The 18,571-nt window shown below is 36.9% G+C and overlaps 1 protein-coding gene across 2 annotated transcripts in view; it reads right to left on the bottom strand.

The window, feature by feature from the left end:
* Positions 1 to 18,571, bottom strand: part of psidin (phagocyte signaling impaired) — a 513,704-nt gene that overhangs the window by 117,489 nt on the left and 377,644 nt on the right. For both annotated transcript variants that reach the window (XM_090371034.1, XM_090371035.1), the window contains 3 exons: positions 18,417 to 18,520; positions 9,939 to 9,991; positions 1,083 to 1,152 (listed from right to left, as the gene is read on the bottom strand). In XM_090371034.1, the coding sequence (XP_090227160.1) occupies positions 1,083 to 1,152; positions 9,939 to 9,991; positions 18,417 to 18,520 (227 nt within the window). The remainder of the gene's footprint in view (positions 1 to 1,082; positions 1,153 to 9,938; positions 9,992 to 18,416; positions 18,521 to 18,571) is intronic.

Raw genomic sequence — 18,571 nt, 5'->3', positions numbered from 1 at the left:
GGCAAGGTATCAATTCTGGTAACATAAAAAGGAGTAGGATGATTGCCTAGCCAATTCAGAACATTGCAATGGAGTTCCATCATCTGTCTTGACTTCCTGTTTCCACAAGCACTCCCTCACTGGCTCAAACAAATGATAATCACTGGGGGGGGGGGGATAAATACAGCTTGTAAAGAAGATGGCTTGTGATTTCCCAGCCTTCAAAATTGCAATGCCATTGTGCAGTGGCATAATTCCTTCTGACAGTTCTCCAGACCTCTTCATGTGAACTGTAGTATGTGCATAATTATGAAAAAAAAAAAAAAAAATTGTTGTTGTAATACTGGAACTCTTTGATTCTGGAATGAAGTACATACCCCATGCCTTGTCACAATTCACTATTTGTTACAGAAACACATTTCCAGTGTTTCCAGTTCAAATCAGTTCAGATGTTCAGCGAAAGCAGAAATATGTTGTGCTCTGGTACTTTCATGCATCAGTATCTTTGGGGGCCCCACTGTGTGCACATTTTAAATGCAATATCACACAAAAATTTGTTTTCCAAAATCAGTTTGTCAACACACTAAATATTTGTTCGCATCTATGAAAGCTGTCAGCTACACATGAGGATGATATAGGTTGGCAATTTCTTCATGACTTTCAAAAAAATTATTGCACCAATCATACACACTTCAAACTCCCCCCATATTGTACACTTAACCTGTAGAGAATTTCAAATATTAACATTTACTTTCTCTATTAATAGAAATTCAATAACAGTGCTGTTCTATATTTAGAGACATGTATACTGCTTGTATCATAATGGCTATTGGTGGGAGAGTGTGAGGAACACTCTTCCCACCAACTACCAAGAATAGAGTTTGATCGTTCTAGTGCACATGCCTTCTTTAAGAAAAGAAAAAAAAAAGAAAAAGTTTTTGACCTACCCTTAAAAATCCTGCCAGCCACAGAAACATAAAATAGGGAGAGAAAGTCCTATTTTTCATCAAAAGTTAATAATTATGAAAATGAAATATTTCAAAATCACTTTTTTTTAATATTTATATATTTCAACTAAATTGTTATATTAGTTAAGAACTTACTTTTCTTTTAATGTCCATGTTCTAAACACTGATACATCTCTGTTGTCTGAAATTGATTGCCATAATTTATCTGTAATGTAAGAAAATGGAGAAAATGAGAAAATCTCTCTTCTCCCTCCCAACACTCAATATAAATGATACATTAATACTCCACACTGATATATTCAAAATAAGGTAAAAAAAAAAAAATTGATATGCTACAATTTTAAAAGTGAAGAAACTTCTGTTTTTAATAAAACTGATAAAAACTATAAACACAAACAAAATAAAACATTTGGATAACTGAAATACATTAATATCTACTTTTTGCCACCTCTGGCTATTGTTTTAATTTCTGAAGTCCAGAGGGACCTTGGAAACAGTTTCTCTAGATACTGAAAATCTCAGCCCCTGCTCTCAATAAGTGATGTACTAACCACACTGACAACATGCTGCTGCATTAGCTCGTGAAGTCTTGTATAAAAATCAAATTATTTTTCATACATAAGTATTAAGATTCCACAGGCACAAGACACCTGCAGACTTGTGTTTTTTAATAATTTTCTAGCTTTTCTTATGGAGGGGGCACTGTTTTCTGTGGTTGTAACATTTTTTTTTTAATACTGGCATTTCTTTTTATCTCTGTATTTTCCAACAGTAAAGTAGAAGCATTATTTCAAATATATATCTTACTGTACTGTGCTGTGCTGTTGTCCTTATTTAACTTTGTGACATGCAACTCTTCAATTTTAATTTCCTTTTCATTCACCTGCATTTTGAATGTTATTTCCTTTCTAATATTAATCTAAAGATAAATTGGTTGTTAATGTTGTTTAGTGGAATGACAAATTTTGCTGTTCCCATATCATTGAGGTTGCAGTTTAAGATTAAAATTTACATGACATTAAAATCTATTAAATAATCATACATGCATTAAGAACAGGCTGACATAACTCAGTGTACTGCTGGGTAAGATTTAAAGTATTGCCTTATCTGAATTTATTTAAAAAGAATCCTGAACTTATAACTATAATATATTTACCAGCGTATGTTCTCAAATATCTTGCAATCAAGTCAAAATTTTGAAAATATCTTATTACTTAAAGATATGAGGTATAATACAAAATTAATGAGAACTGATTTTATAAAATGTGACTTGGCAGCACTATACATGCATACCACACATTAGCATGTAGATTGAACTGTCCTACACAACAAAAGTAATTCGCTCACTGCATTCAGTGTGTATCGAGTAAACGTCACAGTTGCATCAAACTCAACAAGAGCATGATGGAAATGCATGAAGGGCTAAAAACAGCTTCTGCAGATCAAGTTTCATCCTGAACCCAAGTTTTCTGATGGCACAAGGCCTTTTTGGAAGGACATAAAGCTGTTGAAGATGAACCATATGTAGGGAGGCATGTCTTGGCCACAACAGAGAAGAGGATAAGGGCTCTAAGACTGGAAGTTGACCACAAGATTGGTTACGGGGTGAGCTGAACATGATTCACCGAGCTGTCCATGATATTTTAGGGGCATTTGGGGATGCACCATGGAGTGGTGCACAAAGAGTGTGTAACTCAAGGTAAAAACTATCAACCAAACTTTCTACCAAGAAGCCCTCTATGGAAAATTGTCCTGCAGGTTTGAAAAGCCAAAAACTTGATTTTGTATTATGACAATGTCTCCTGCCACTGTGCAATGTCTATTACATAGTTTTTGATCTCTAAAAATATTCTAGTGCTTCCGCAGCTGCTCTATTCCCCAGATCTTTTTTTTTTTTTTTTTTATGTAAACTCCAAACACGAGAGGTATTAGAACCTATAGTACTCAGTACCATGCTTGGGTTGGAGGTTGAGAAGACGAAAGAAGATATTTGTTGACATTGGACTTGAACTTAGGTAGACTGTAATTTTCAGGAAATACGTAAGAAGGAAGGTTGTTCCAGAAAATGGCAGTTGAATGAATAAACGAGGAGGATGAAAAGTTGGTTCTGTGAGTTTGAAGTTGGACAGTAAATGGATGTTGGCTGGTGGCAGCACATGTTCGGACTGTTTTGAAAGAGAGAATTACAGAAGCCAACTCAGAAGAACAGTGCCCATGGAAGTATCTGTAGAAAAGGCATGCAGCAGAAACAGTACGTCTATGAGAGAGCGAGTGGAGAGACTCTGTTAGAGATGAATCATTAATTATCCTAACTGCCCTCTTCTGAATGGAATCAAGAAGCCTGAAAGAGGTTTTGAGGGCACCACCCCATATGTGGGAACAATATTCCATGGCAGGGCAGATTTGCGATTTATACAGAGTGAGCAGCTGTTTAGAAGAAAAGTAAAGGCGAGAGTGAAAGAGAAAACCAAGTTTTTTAGATTCAGAGGAAACAATATTTGTAATGTGCTTGTGCCAAGAGAGAGATTAGAAGTCAGGGTAAGTTAGAAGTCATTAGAAGTAATCCCCAAAAGAAATATATCATTTTGCCTAGAAATCGGAGTGTCACTAAAGATAAGCATAGGAGCAGAAGAATCCTTTTTGCAAGATATAAGACAAGACTGAGTTTTAGAAGGGTTGAAATCAACTAAGTTGTCTTTACCCGACTGGAGAATTACGTGAAGATCGGCATTTAAGGAATTGGTAGCAGATTTTCGAGAAGTTGAAGCTGATTGAGCAGGACAAGGTTTCTCAAAATGGAAAGTAGAATGCAATGTGCTATCATCGGGAAAACTATGGATAGGATTTCCAGTCAGTGGAAGAAGATCATTAATATACAAGAGGAAAAGAGTGGGGGAAAGAACTGAACCTTGGGGGACACCGGCATTAGTGGAGAAGTTAGACGACAGAGAGCCCTCTACCATCACCCTCAGTGAGCGATCAGAGAGAAAACTGGATAACCAATTACTAAAAACAGTTGGCAAACCATAAGATGGAAGCTTGTTTAGAAGACCTTTATGCCAAACACGATCAAAAGCCTTTGAGATGTCAAGAGCAACTACTTATGTTTCCCTGAACCTTTCCATTGAATTAGTCCTTAAATGGGTAACATAAGCCAGAATATCACCAGTGGATCAACACTGACGGAATCCATACTGGCGATCGTTGATCCGACGGAAGGTTTCTAGGTAGTTTAAGAGTTGGCGGTTAATCGATTTCTCCATTACTTTAGAAAGAGTAGAAGTAATTGCAATGGGACGATAATTGGATGGGAGGGATTTGTCACCCTTTTTAGGAACTGGCTGGATATGAGCAAATTTCCAAGCAGAAGAAAAAACACCTTTGGAATAAGAAAGTGAAAAAAGGCGGCAAAGAATAGGAGTAAGTTCAGGAGCACAGGTTTTGAGAACAAGTGGAGAAATACCATCGGGACTTGTAGCTTTCTTAGCATCAAGATTCGTCAAAATTCTTCTGACATCCTTTTGACGGAAGACCACAGGAGGCATTGAATGGAGTGTGCTGGGAATAGTGGGAGGTGTTTTACCAAGATCATTATTACATGAGTTGGAAGAAAAATGGGATGCTAGCAGGTCAGCTTTATCCTTGGCTGAAGTAACAACAGAACCATCTGATTTGGAGAGAGGTGGGAGCAGAGATCGGCAAAAGTTGCGGCCAATAGCTTTGGCAAGAGACCAGAATGCTCGGCTACCATTAGGACAAGAAGCAAGTTTTCTACTCTTAGCCTGTTCAAACTCTATTTTGGACTGATTAATAACTGCTTTACAATTGTTGGGAGCTTTGGTGTAGGCAGAAAATGAAACTGAAGAATTAGAAACAAGCCAATTACGATATGCAACATTCTTCTCTTGAACAGCCTTAGTACATTTATTGGAAAACCAAGGTTTAGATGAAGGATGAGATTTTAAAGTGGAGTTTGGGATAAAGGATTCCATTCCTGCAAGAATAATTTTACTGACACGATCTGAGCAAACGTTGACATCAGAAGTTTTGAAACAGTAATCCGACCAAGGAAAACAATTAAAGAAGTCTCACAGGTCATCCCATTTTGCATTCTTGTAATGCCAAACAACATGAGGTTGGGAATAGCCATGAGATAAAGGCTCCATTGGAGAAGAGACAATCACCAAGTTGTGATCTGAAGTGCCTAAAGGACCTCTCACTTCAACCGTGTACTTAGAAGGGTTGTTTGTGAGAAAAAGATATTGGCTGTATGATTAGGATTGTCCGGTATTCGTGTAGGTAAATGAACAATCTGTGCAAGGTCATTAGTAATTGCAAAAGCCTCAGCATCTCGGCCAGCTGGGTCGGTGTGACTAGAAAACTGAAGCCAGCTGGAGTTGTGAACATTAAAATTACCAAGGAAAATTACCTCATTGTTAGGAAAGTTGGACTGGAGAAAGTCAAGTTGCAAAGAGAGGAAGTCAAGGAGCTCCAAGTTATTAGTGGAATTGGGAGAATGGTAGAGACAACAGATGAATTTGACATAATGAGGTAGAGATTTTTAGTCAGAGAAGGTCAAAGAGAGGAGATTCCAAATTACAAAGTCTCTGACAGGGAATATCAGAATGGATATGCACAAGTACCACCTCTGAGGCGAATGGAATCATACAGCGAATAATTTGGGCATCTGAGATGAACAGCAGTTGAATGAACCGATAACTGAGATTTTGTCAGAAAAAGTACATGGGGTTTGGCACACTGCAAGTGGAAATGGACATTGTTGAGATTATAATTGAGACCACGTATATTTGTGAAATGAATTAGGAAGTGCTTGGGAGGTTTAGATCTTTTCGCAGATAAGCTTGCCCTATTAGTTTGACAATTCATGGTGTATTCAATAGTAAGAAAAAGTGAGTGGGACATGCTGTGTGAAGTAATGAAATTTTTGGATATGGCATACATATCCAAAGGCATACATACCCAGATCCTTGACATAATGTGGCCTCAACAATGCTCCCCGCATACACACTACTTGGACTCCCTCCAGTCATTATCTGGCAGAGTAGAGGTAGCAAGATTATACACTAGCTGATCCGGAAGCCTCCTAGTTAGTCCGGTGTACTAACTAGTGGCCGGCCTGCAAACACCATTTTAGAGCTGTACCCCCGAAATGTAAGGAATATTGGATCTCGCCATGATGTTCATCATAACCTCAAAAGTCATCAATCATACTGCATGATGGAAGAGATAGGGAAGGGTTGACCGGAACGTAGCTCTAGAGACTAAACATGGGTTCCACCACGTCAAGCCTCCAATAAGCAAAGTGGTTGTATCGCACCGGTTGATGAGAGTCATCTACCACCTAGTACTGCCTGGTAACATAGAGGGGCGGCGTTCCTCCATGTGGTGTGGGCGCCACACCTCGACCCCTGCTTACGTTGGTTCACACCTGGGTGGTCACCCACCATGTACTTGTGCATGGAGGTTATACTCAGGATTATTAACAGTCCCACCATCGTGAAGGTGCAAGCAGAGGATTTGGCTGTCACAGACCGTCCAGACTTCGCCGAAATTGGGTCCACTTGACTTGAGTGTCACCCAAATATCAGTTTCATCAGCGTTTTAGACTCCCAGGTAGCAAGTACAGCTTGTCTGGCATATCTGAGAGAATGTCTGTGACAACCTCAAGGACCAAATCAAGATCTGTTGCCATATGACTTTTTTCTTTTTTCAAAGATCAAGAATTGCCTGAAAGAACATTTTGGGATAATCGACAACATCCAGAGTGCCATAACTGATGCACTAAAGAAGATTTCTAACTTTTCTTCCAGGGATGGAAGGATTGCTGGTAGTGACGTGTAGAAGAAGGAGAAAACCTTCAGTTGTAGAAAATTTTACAATAAATTTTTTTTTTATAAAATCAGTCTCATTAATTTTGTGACAGACCTCGTATAATAATTAATCAACAAAAGACAAAAAAATAGTTATTTAAAAATAAGATTTATCAATACCTTTATTGTACAATGCTTGAATTTTAGTTTAATTTGGTTGTTAGCAACACCTATTGCTAAAATGCATTACTTTATAAACTCTCTTGATAGATAACATTTTCAATGCAGACTTCCTTTATTGAGAAACGAGTCTGCTTCACTGTGAAATAACAAATTACTGCTGGTTCGGTTATTTTGGTTTTTAGGAGCATTAGCAACTAAGGCCATATTGCTCCGGGAATATGCAGTGGTCATTCCCTGACCTTTTTGCATCCTCAGTATTTGGTGGTGACGGGCTCGAACCCCGGTCTAATCAAGAAGCGTGTGCTACGCACTGCTGCTCCTTCCCACCTGGCTACGGAGGCGCCCACAAATTACTGCACAGCACTGATTGTTTAGAGGGTTACTTAAAAGCACGCAAAGATCTTCAGTCACAACACTTCATTCTTAACTAATCAGCTAATAAATCTGCAGCATATGTTCCAGATGAAGACTAGTAGTTGGTTTTTTTTTTTTTTTTTTTTTTTTTTTGGTTTTTAGGAGCATTAGCAACTAAGGCCATATTGCTCCGGGGATATGCGGTGGTCATTCCCTGACCTTTCCGCATCCTCCGTATTTGGTGGTGATGGGCTCGAACTCCGGTCTAATCAAGATGCATGTGCTACGCTCTGCTGCTCCTTCCCACCTGGCTACAGAGGCGCCCACTAGTAGCTGTTTAGACAGATCTGATATAAGCTATGGGCAACAATATATTCTGACAACTCATATGGAACCAGTATTTTCCAAGATAATGAAGCGTGCTACACTGACTTTAACAATTTATTCCTAATTTTGCTTCCCCTAGTTTGTATGCTCGTTTCAATGCTATAATAGCAATGAAAGGAGCATATTTTGCAATTTTCATTTAAATTTTTGATATGAATATTCTTGCAATTTTTAATTGCAATTTTCCATATTCATACAATTTCAATTCATGCTTTTGCAAATTACTCATTTCAAGCAAAATAAATAATAATATGCATTTGTAAATTGTTTGTTCATATTTTTAAATTGGAAATAACGGTTTACCTCCAAGGTATAGATTCCAGTGAACAGCGATTTAATTTTGTATAAATGTTTTTGAAAAGTTGATGGTATTCAAAGATATTCACAAATGCATGTTATAAATGTCAAGAATTAGTACTAATGATTACACACTTGGTAAATATATATATATACACCAAGTCTGTGTTTATATATACATATGTATATATATATATATACAGTAGAACATCGGTTATCTGGAAGTCAGTTATCCAGAATAATTTGAAAGGCTGATCTTTCTTCTTTTTTTATTAATGGTAGCACAGTGAGCTCCAGTTATAGTGATCACGCTTGCAAATTGAATTTTAATTATAATAAGTGAAAGATCGAGTTTACTACCTGTTTATAACAGATTGTACAAACAAAAAGCTCTATAAACCGAAAACTGCATATTGTTTTTATTGTTTTATGGTTGTGACCTCTAGAATTCTATGTGACCTTCAGAAATATGCTTTAGAAAAATATCACAGGGTTTTCTCGGAAAACCGGGAAACTGAGTTTTTCTACTGGGTTTTCTCGGAAACCATGCGTGAATTTCAGATTAGTTTAGCTCCAGGTTCAGTAATAATAATAATATCGGCCTGAAACTGCACAACTTATTGCTTTTCTCAATTTTTACGGTAAAATGTGAACGCAAAGAAAACTCTGTAGTTTTAACATTGCAACGAGAAAAAAAAAAAAAAAAACATAAATTATTAATAGAATTAGAAAAGGTGAAAATTTAGGTTATCTCTCCAAAGAGTTTAATGAGCTTATTAAATGAGCCTTGCCCTCTTACTAAAATACAGTTAATCGGTATATATATATATATATATGTCATTTGAACATAATTTATAATAATTCTGTAATTAGCATTAACATAAGGCAAAACACTTGTGAAAGTTAAGAACCATTTTTTTTCAAGAAATTTGTTGACTGACTGGAGTTGAATAATCTTTAACTGGTTTGTAGATGGCAGCAACAAAAGAATGTTGCCATTGGGAGGATAAATATGTTCCTGAAAAATTAAATTCAATAGTATCTGCAACTAAGCCATTCAACTGTTTTAATACCTCTCAAATCTCCCAAAGAAATTATGTAGAAATAATTAAATTATTAATAATTAAATTTCAAAAGGTTAAAAAAAAAAGGGGGGAAAAAGGAAAATAAAAGGTGGAAAAGAACATTTTCTACACAAAAGTGTGCAGAATAACTAATTAAAATTGCAAAGCTTCAGATATGCTCTGAGATTCTGTTCTCATGACAAGTTGCTATTCTGCAGAAGTGACTGCACTGAGACATACTATAGTAATTTCCTCAGTTTACAAGCCGTTTATAAAGTAAAATTAACTTTATATTGTATTCAAAAGTAGCATAAAGTAGTTTTGGGCATTTGTTAGCAATTGGTTTTTACTGCAGGTTCAACTAGAAGCTTCATTCATATTCTCCAAAGGTTAAAACACAGATAAATTGAAATTAACATTAATAAAGGCATACGATGCAAGAAAGCCAACTTATACATCAGTAAAAAAAAAAAAAAACACCTTTTGCATTTCACTTGTCCGTTCACTCCAAAAGTTTGTCCAGCTCTTCCTTGAATTTATTTAAGCTATTAACACTTCCACAACAACAAGTGGGAGTTTGTTCCAACAATCAACCACCCGCTGACTAAGGGCAAATTTCTGCATATCAATTCTACAACTGTCATTCCTCAATTTGAATTTATGGCCCCTCAGGTGATAATCAGAGCAAAAAGAAGAGTTCCATCAGCATTGAACTTGCTCAAACCTCAGAACTTACCCGTTTGAAGGAGCATAAAATTCTGCTTCCTGGCACTTATAATCTCATTCCAATTTATATTTTATAAATCTTATAAGTGAAAATACTTATACTGTTTTCTTCTTACAAGAATATTAATTTAAACAATGTTTTGACTCACCTTTTTCCGGATCTAATTCCATATTAATTAGTACTTTTTCTGTATCTTGAAAACTAAAGAAAAGACAAAAATGTAATATGCATTATGTTTTGCTCACCTCATAATTATTAATAAAGAATACTGTTTTGGTTAAAAACATATATTGAAACTTTTAATTAATACACATTAGGTAGGAAAATAATATGATATACATAATAGCTAATGCCCGTCCATTACTACAGAGGGGTTTATTGATGAAAAATTGAAGACACAAACAACTCACACAATCAAGAGTATCTTAAACTTAAATGATCAAATAATCAATGTATTACATATTAATCAATAACTTATGAAATAATAATCCTCTATTCGAGCATTTTCTTCTTGAGTCCAACTTAGCATTAGCATTAGTAGATGCACTTGATGCAGAAAGCAAGCTTATGCAGCATCAGCCAAAAAAAAAAAAAAAAAAAACCCACTTCCACTTCACCCCTCTGTTCGTTCAAAATACCTGTCCAGTTGAGCCTTAAACTTATTTAGGCTATCAACCTCCACCACAAGGGATGGCAGTCTGTTCCACCAACCAACCACCCGCTGGCTAAAGGCAAATTTCCACACATCTATCCTACATCTGTCTTTCCTCAATTTGAATTTATGCCCTCTCAGGTGATTTTTCTGAGCTAGAGGAAGAATCCCATCAGCATTGAGCATGCTTAAACCATTCAAGGCTTTATACACCTCTATCAGATCACCTCGCTGGTGCCTAGTCTCCAGACACTGTAATTTGCAAAACTTAAGCCTTTCTTCGTAAGAGCACCCCTTTGTTCCATTCACTAATCTTGTTGCCCTTCTCTGTACTCGTTCCAGTAGCTCTACATCCTTCTTGAAATGAGGCTTCCAGACGTGTATACAGTACTCTAGGTGTGGCCTGACCATTGCCTTATACAATGGAATAATCACCTCCTTATCCCTGCTGGAAAAATTCCTGTATATCATTGACAATACTCCATGAGCTACTCTTGCAGCCCGTCTGCACTGCTCAGAGAACTTCATATCTGCCTGCACAATCACCCCCAAGTCCCTTTCATTCTCTACCACTGTCAGTGTAGTACCACAGAGTTGATACGTTGCTCTGGGGTTGCTTTTTCCCATGTGTAGTACTTTACATTTGTCAATGTTAAACTTCATTTGCCACCTCTCAGCCCATCTGCTCAACCTTTCCAGATCCTGTTGCAGCAGCATAGTGTCAGTAGTGTCCTTGACAACCCTGCCAACCTTTGTATCATCTGCAAACTTGGACATTAAGCTTGATATACCATCATCAATATCATTTATAAATACAGAAAACAATAATGGACCCAACACTGAGCCCTGAGGGACTCCACTAATAACATTAGTCCACGATGAGCAGTTTCCATTGATTACCACTCTCTGTCTTCTCCCCCTCAACCACCCCTTCATCCATAGCAGCAATTTGCCTCCAATGTCACACTGCTCCAATTTGTGTAGCAGTCTTCCATGTGCAACAGTATCAAAAGCCTTTCTAAGATCCAAGTATATAATATCAAAGTTATTCCCTGCATCCAGTTCTTTTGTGACTGCATCATAGTATCCAATCAAGTTGGTCAGGCAAGACTTCCCCTTAACAAAACCATGCTGTGTCTGAGCTATAACTGAAGTCTTGTCTAAATGATCCTGCAGTGCTTCTTTAACCAGTGCCTCCATTAATTTTCCTGGAACAGAAGTTAAGCTCACAGGTCTATAATTTCTTGTGTCAGCCTTTGATCCTCCTTTGTGAATTGGGGTCACATTTGCACATTTCCAGTCTATGGGTACCTCCCCTGAGTCCAAGGAAGCTCTCATAATTATGGCTAAGGGTTTGCTTACTTCCTTTGCTGCCTCCTTTAATATAACTGGATAGATCCCATCCACCCCAGGTGCCTTTCTTGTGTTTATCTTCAACAGTTTCTCCTCCACTTTACTCCCAGTTATTTCAAGATTCTGTAGCTTACTGCTAGAGTTGAATACACCTCTGGCATTCCCCTTGCTGAATAACTCCTCATGTGTGAATGTCGATGCAAAATATTCATTTAGTTTGTTAGCTACCTGAGCAGGATCATCAACAGTTGACCCATCAATATCAAGTGGACCAATCTGATTCATCCCCTTCCTTCTAGAGTTTACATAAGTAAAGAACTCTTTGCTGTTTTTCTTTGCATCCCTTGCCAAGGATTTCTAGTAATCTGCCTTCGCCTGCCTAACCTCCTTTGTAACTTGGTTGCATATCAACTTGTATCTATCATAGGCTTCTGTGTCATGTGTTAATTTGTAAGTATCCCATGCATTTTTCTTCTCTGCCATATGCCTCATTAGTTCATCTGACATCCATTTTGGCCTAAACCTTGAACAATATTTCTTAGTTGGTATGTAAAGCCTAGTAGCTTCCAAGATAAGTTCTTTGAATGCTTCCCATTTTGAATTTGCTGTTGGTAACATCATCAGTTGGTCCCACTGTATAGAATTTAAATACTGTCTCAGTCCATCGTAGTCGCCTTTACGGAAGCAATAACCCTTCCCTTTACCCCTTATGGTAGTTACCTCTTTGAGTAAATCCCACTTCAGCACACTGTGATCACTGCCACCTAGTGGTTCATTTATCTGCTTATTCTTAATGCATGAAGAATCACTGCTGATAATCAAATCAAGAGTATTAGTCCCTCTAGTTGCCTCCCGAACATGCTGATGTAGAAAACAATCATCCAATAAATCCACAAAAGCCCTGCTAGTGTGTCAGTAACCAGCCCCCAAATTCCAGTCAATATCTGGGAAATTAAAATCTCCCATTATAAGACTCTCTGATTTACTGGCCCACTCTATTTCCCCGTACATTTTCCTATTATACTCATCAGAGTCATTAGGCCTATTGCACACTCCTACTCTCAATTTTGATCTCCCAATGCTTATGTCACACCAAACTGACTCGACACTGCACTGTCCAGCAATGTCGACTGGCTTCACTTCCTTGGATTTTATGTATTTCTTAACTAATAGCATAACCCCTCCTCCCTTCGTATCGTGTCTATCCTTTTTGTAGACATTGTACTCCCCAAATTCCAGTTCTGCATTCCTTATATCTGTGTGACACCACGTCTCTGAAATCCCCACAATATCTGCCTTTGATGTTTTGAGCGATACCTCAAATTCATGAAATTTATTTACTAGACTCCTAGCATTGGTGTACACGCAAGTATACATGCACCTGTTCTTTTTCTTAGCTACCTTAACACAACCTATGTGTTCATTTGTACCCCAATGATTCCCAGCAGTCTCTGAAATATCCTGCATCTTATTTTCCAGGCTGTGGCTCATTCCAATAGAAGCAGTGCAAGTATCACTTTCACCTCTGCCAGTGGCTACTGTTAATCTATTAGTCCTTGTATCTAGCAGTTTTCCGACCCACCTAACACTGCCTCGATAGCATCAGCAAACATTCTTGCACCCTTTCTATTTAAGTGTATCCCATTGCTGTAGAAGCAATCTCTCCTGTTAACAAGTACAGTCCAGGCTGAAAAAAATTCTACCCCTTGAGCCTTGCACAATCTTTCCAGGGCCGAATTGATCGACAAGGCTCTCATCATATACTCCCTCCTATCGTGTCTGGGCAGAATTGCAGACACTTTCAAATTCAACCCTAATTCTCGGCTTTTGTTCAACAGTGACCTGTACTTGTTAAGTAATTCTGCCGGTCTCCTACTCTTAATATTATTAGTGCCAACGTGTACAACTATATCACCTTTTGTGCCCTTAAAAGATGATATTCGCTCTACAACGTCATCAACCTTTGCCCTGGCAGACATACCCTGGTCCTGTTCCACCTATCTTTTTTACAAAGCATGTTCCCCGTTTCCCTGACAATAGAGTCACCAACAACTACTAGTTCCTTCGGGACCAGCGCATTCTGCCTTGGGGGTTGTCTCTGTGTCACGCGATGCCCAAGTGCAAGCTCTGGCGTTGATGTGGGCAGCTGAGAGCTTGATGGGTCCCTCAATTTAGTTTCTTCGAGGGCATCCACCCTGTCCTTCAAGCTCTCATATAGGCCCACAAGAACGCCGAGTTGTTGAGATCTTAGTTGAGAACTTAGTTCAGATCTCCATAACTCCAGACCAACAGGAGGGTAAAGAAGTAAAAAGCTTTATAAAAGAGACAGCCAGTTAGACCTATTGATCCTTTAATGGGTAAACATGGTTCAGGGTTAACATGCAGAACATCCCAAGGAATCCTAATGACGTAATGTTAAATAAATGTCAACAGTCTTTAAAATCAAGCAAATTATAATAAAGAAATTATTTATGTCATACAAATGTTAAAGAATGTTTATTCTAATGTACAAGTTAGTGCATTTGCATCATTTCAGTACATAGCCAACTACTTAAATAGTTATAAATTGGCATCATTAAGTATATCTCATATTGTGAATACTTTAACGAGTTGTCATGATATTGCACTACCTCGAATAAGTAACACTTCACCATAGGAGAGGACTTATTCTCAGTGGATACCATCACCCATATGGCACCATAGTCTTCTCCTATGGTGAAGTGTTACTTATTCGAGGTAGTGGAATATCGTGGAAACTTGTGAAGGTATTCACAATATGAGATATGCCAATGATGCCAATTTTTAACTATTTAAGTAGTTGGCTATGTACAGAAATGATGCAATTGCACTAACTTGTACATTAGTTAAACTCTTTACATAACCTGAGGCTTTAGACCTAAACTATATTGTAATCAGAATTTTATTCTTCATCATCATTGGCTCGGCATTCATTGGTTTGTTGGAAGCATCTTCTTTGGAAATGCTTCAGGAGTCGTCTATTTCCAAAACAGTCTTCTCTTTTCTTTTCATGATAGCATGCATACGCATTTTTTAAAATCTGTAGCAACCTTTCTAGTGCGCTTGAAATTTGAATCTTGTGACTCGAAAATCTCAATTGCTTTTTCTATGTGGTGAAAAGCTTCATCAAGCCTCCTGTTCTTTCCTTCACCCAAGAGAGTGAATGAACGAACAGGAGTTTCAGCTGTTAAACCTTCTTCATCCTCAGTTTCTTCACATATTACCATTTCAAGGAGGTCTTCGTTGTATGTTTGAAGCAGAATAGTGACGTCAGTTGTAGAAACCTAAAGCTGCAATTGGTTAGCAATATTAACGACTACTTCTGTTTCATTTTGTATGATCTCTGCTGGTTCTTGAAATCCTTCAAAATTATCAATAAACTGATGACAGAGTTTATTCCAAACACCCTTCATGTTCTTCTATGTAATTTTGTCCCAGGCTCGTTTTATTATTTTGATTGCATCTAAAATATGGAATTCATTCCAAAATTCTTTGAGTTGGACCTCCACTTATCTCTGCCTGAACAAATAAACACATGCAGTAGTAATGTATAGTATAGCAATATTTATGAATGTTTGGCATTTATTTATTGCAATTAATGTTGATATTTTGATTCTGTTGATATTTCATATTTGGAAAAAAAAAAAAAAAAAAAAAAAAAACTCGCAAACCTGGGAACTCGTAAATCGGGAACTGCCTGTACTGTATTTCAGCCTCCCCAAATTCAGTATTTCTTGAAAAATAAAACTTCAAATAAATCCACTGAAGTTTCAACATTACTGTGAGTGTGTGTGTGTGTGTGCGCGTGTGTGCGTGCGCGTGCGCATTGTTTTTGTTCAAACAAATAACAAGTTTAACACAACTTTATTAATGAGCAGGTGATCAATATCAGAGTTGCCAGAAAAGATGAACAACATCACATTATTTCTTGAAAAGACGATGGAAATTATGAAATCAAACAGCCCAGTTAAACACAGTACAGTGGATTCTGGTTATTTGGGCCACAGGTTAATAGGGGTAGCGGTTTATTCGTGACAAATTTTAAAGAACAGAACCTACTTGAGAACCTTCGCTTAATTGGGACAACATGCCGTTTAATCAGGGCAGGAGACTGCAGCACTCTATATTACCCACCGAGGTACACTCGAGACATCGTAAGCCCTTTGTAAAGTGAAATAAGTAAGCAACGGCTAACATGATCACTGGTTAGTAGAATCAGCCGCTTTATACAATCAAATTTAAAAAAACCAATTCAAATCACTAAAATGCACTACACTTTCATCGTTCTCGTGTTGGTTATAAGAATTAATATTTTTCTAAATCACATTTCTGGAGCTCACAACCATAAAACAATTTGCAGTTTCTGGTTTATTGGGCTTTTCCGTTATTGCAATCTATATAAACAGGCAGTAAACACGATCTTATTGCATTTGCGATAATACTGATAGCTGGAATTCGGTGTGTTTCCATTCACTGAAATCTTCAAAAATAAAATCTTCAATCATATAAAAAACATAAATAAATTTTCAGAATCTTCTCTTCATTCCTATTTTTTAAGCTTGTAAATTTGTTACTCCATATCTCACTTGCACATATCCTGTTAGTTGCAATTTGTGCATGCCGTGTTCTTTGTTATTGATTGCTTATCTTTTTCACTGTTTTAAATTTTACAACCCAAAAAAATGTCAGTGAACAGAAATATCAATTAGTTAGTATGTACGTATTACAGTATTAATTAAGTAATGTATGTAAGTGTAAATTTTTTTTATTTTGCTAACCTGTGGAAAATATTCTTCCAATTTTTATGTATCATTTAATTTTGTTAATTGGTAAGGTAATAAAGTGTAAAATTGTGCTTTGTATCTTTATTTTTATAGCCTGTAGATAATATTCCTCCTATTTTCACTTATTAGAATTGCTGTATAAAAGAATTAAAATTCAATTCACAAACGTGATCACGACTGTCACTTACTACATATCGTAGAACGAACAGTATTTTATTATGGAGTTCATCGTAACGCGATTTGATCACACAGTGAACCAATCATAAAGTGGGATCCACTATATTTTTAACTATTTACGTGAGACTTTGAATAACTGGGGCAGCTGCTTAATCGGGCCAAAGTGCACTAGTTCCAAATAACCGGAATCCACTGTACCTCATTTAAAACACAGAGGGACTTATTTTTAGGCTTATATCATTTGTCATTTGGACCTCGTTTATCATATTTGGTTTGAAATTTTTGTCAGTGTTAAAATTAGACAGATTATCATTTCCTCATTTTTCTCCAACTCCAATCTCGATGATTTCCATTTCCACCTGCAATATGCCAGGTCACACTTTTTTTTTCTAACAAAATTCCAATTATTGGTTGCCTCAGCTATTGCTCATTTCAGTTGACCTAAACTGTCATTATACAATTCCTTTCACTTCAAAGGTGATAAGTTTTCACAAATCTGCTCTGATATTCCCTTAAAGAGTTAGTAACTTTCAGTCTCCCATTTTTGACTTCTCTGGCTTTTGTTCTTTCTTTCTTTCAATTTCCTTCAATCTCTCCATTCCATTGTGTCAAATTCATCTGCTGCCCATATTGTTCTCCCAACTGCAATAATTACTTAGAATTCTTCGACTTCCTTTCTTTAAAACTTGACTTTCTCCAGTCCAACTTTCTGACTGTGAGGTAATTTTACTTGGCGATTTTAATGTTCACAACTCCAGCTGGTTTCTATTTTCTACTAGCATCAACCCAGCTGGTCAAGATGCCAAGGCTTTTGCAATTACTAATAACCTTCCACAGGTTATTCATTTTCCTACATAGCAAAAACTTTTATCTTTTTCTCCACAAACAACTCTTCAAAGTACATGGCTGAGCGAGTGGTACTCTAAGCACCTCAGATTACAACTTGGCGATGGTTTCTTCTCCAATGGAGCCTTTCTCTCATGGCTAATCTCAGCCTCGTGCTGTTTTGGCATTACAAGAAGGCAAAATGGGTTGATCTGCAAGGTTTTTGTTCTTATTTTCCTTGGCTGGATTACTGTTTTAAATCTTTTGATGTCATTGTTCGCTCAGATTGTGTCAGTGAAATTATTCTTGTAGGGATGAAATCCTTTATTCCACACTCTAGTTAAAAACTTGCTTCTCGTCCAATGGTAGTTATGCATTCTGGTCTCTGATCATAGGGAAGACAGCGGATGCATTTAGGATAACAGGATTCCTGGAAGTTCACCTTGACCCCTTTTGCTTGTGCTCAAAGTCATTTTTACAATGCAACTATATTCTGCTAATTATGCCTGGATGATACTGAGCCAGATGGTTGGTTTGATTTTTTATGGCAGATCAACAACTTTGGGATCAACTACTGTGCCAAATCAAATTAACCAACTGCATTTACATGGCACATTCAGAGATAATACCAAGAAAATTCTTTTCATTACAATATAAAAATGTTATTATTTAATAAATATATTGCTCCATTAGAATTATTCTGTACATATATTAAAACCACTTCAAAAGAAATTTTAGTTAATATTCAATGCAAAAGAGAATGAAGTATCTATGAAAAATAATAGAATGAACTATACAATCTATGTTCAAACAGTACCTTTTAATCTCGATAAGAAGGTCTAACAATATTCTTTCTACAGATACTGTATCATATTGTAGGGATGTGTTCAACTTTTCTCTGAAGGCCACAATTTCAGGAATCTAAAAACACAAAAAAAAAAAAAAATCTAAAAAATTGTTTTTTTAATTTAA

The sequence above is a fragment of the Mastigoproctus giganteus genome, chromosome 3 (assembly GCF_048544385.1).
Source record: "Mastigoproctus giganteus isolate SK-2022 chromosome 3, ASM4854438v1, whole genome shotgun sequence".
NCBI classification, from domain to species: domain Eukaryota; kingdom Metazoa; phylum Arthropoda; class Arachnida; order Uropygi; family Thelyphonidae; genus Mastigoproctus; species Mastigoproctus giganteus.
The sequence above is the reverse complement of the archived record's forward strand: the minus strand, read 5'-3'. Positions and strand labels throughout refer to the sequence as shown.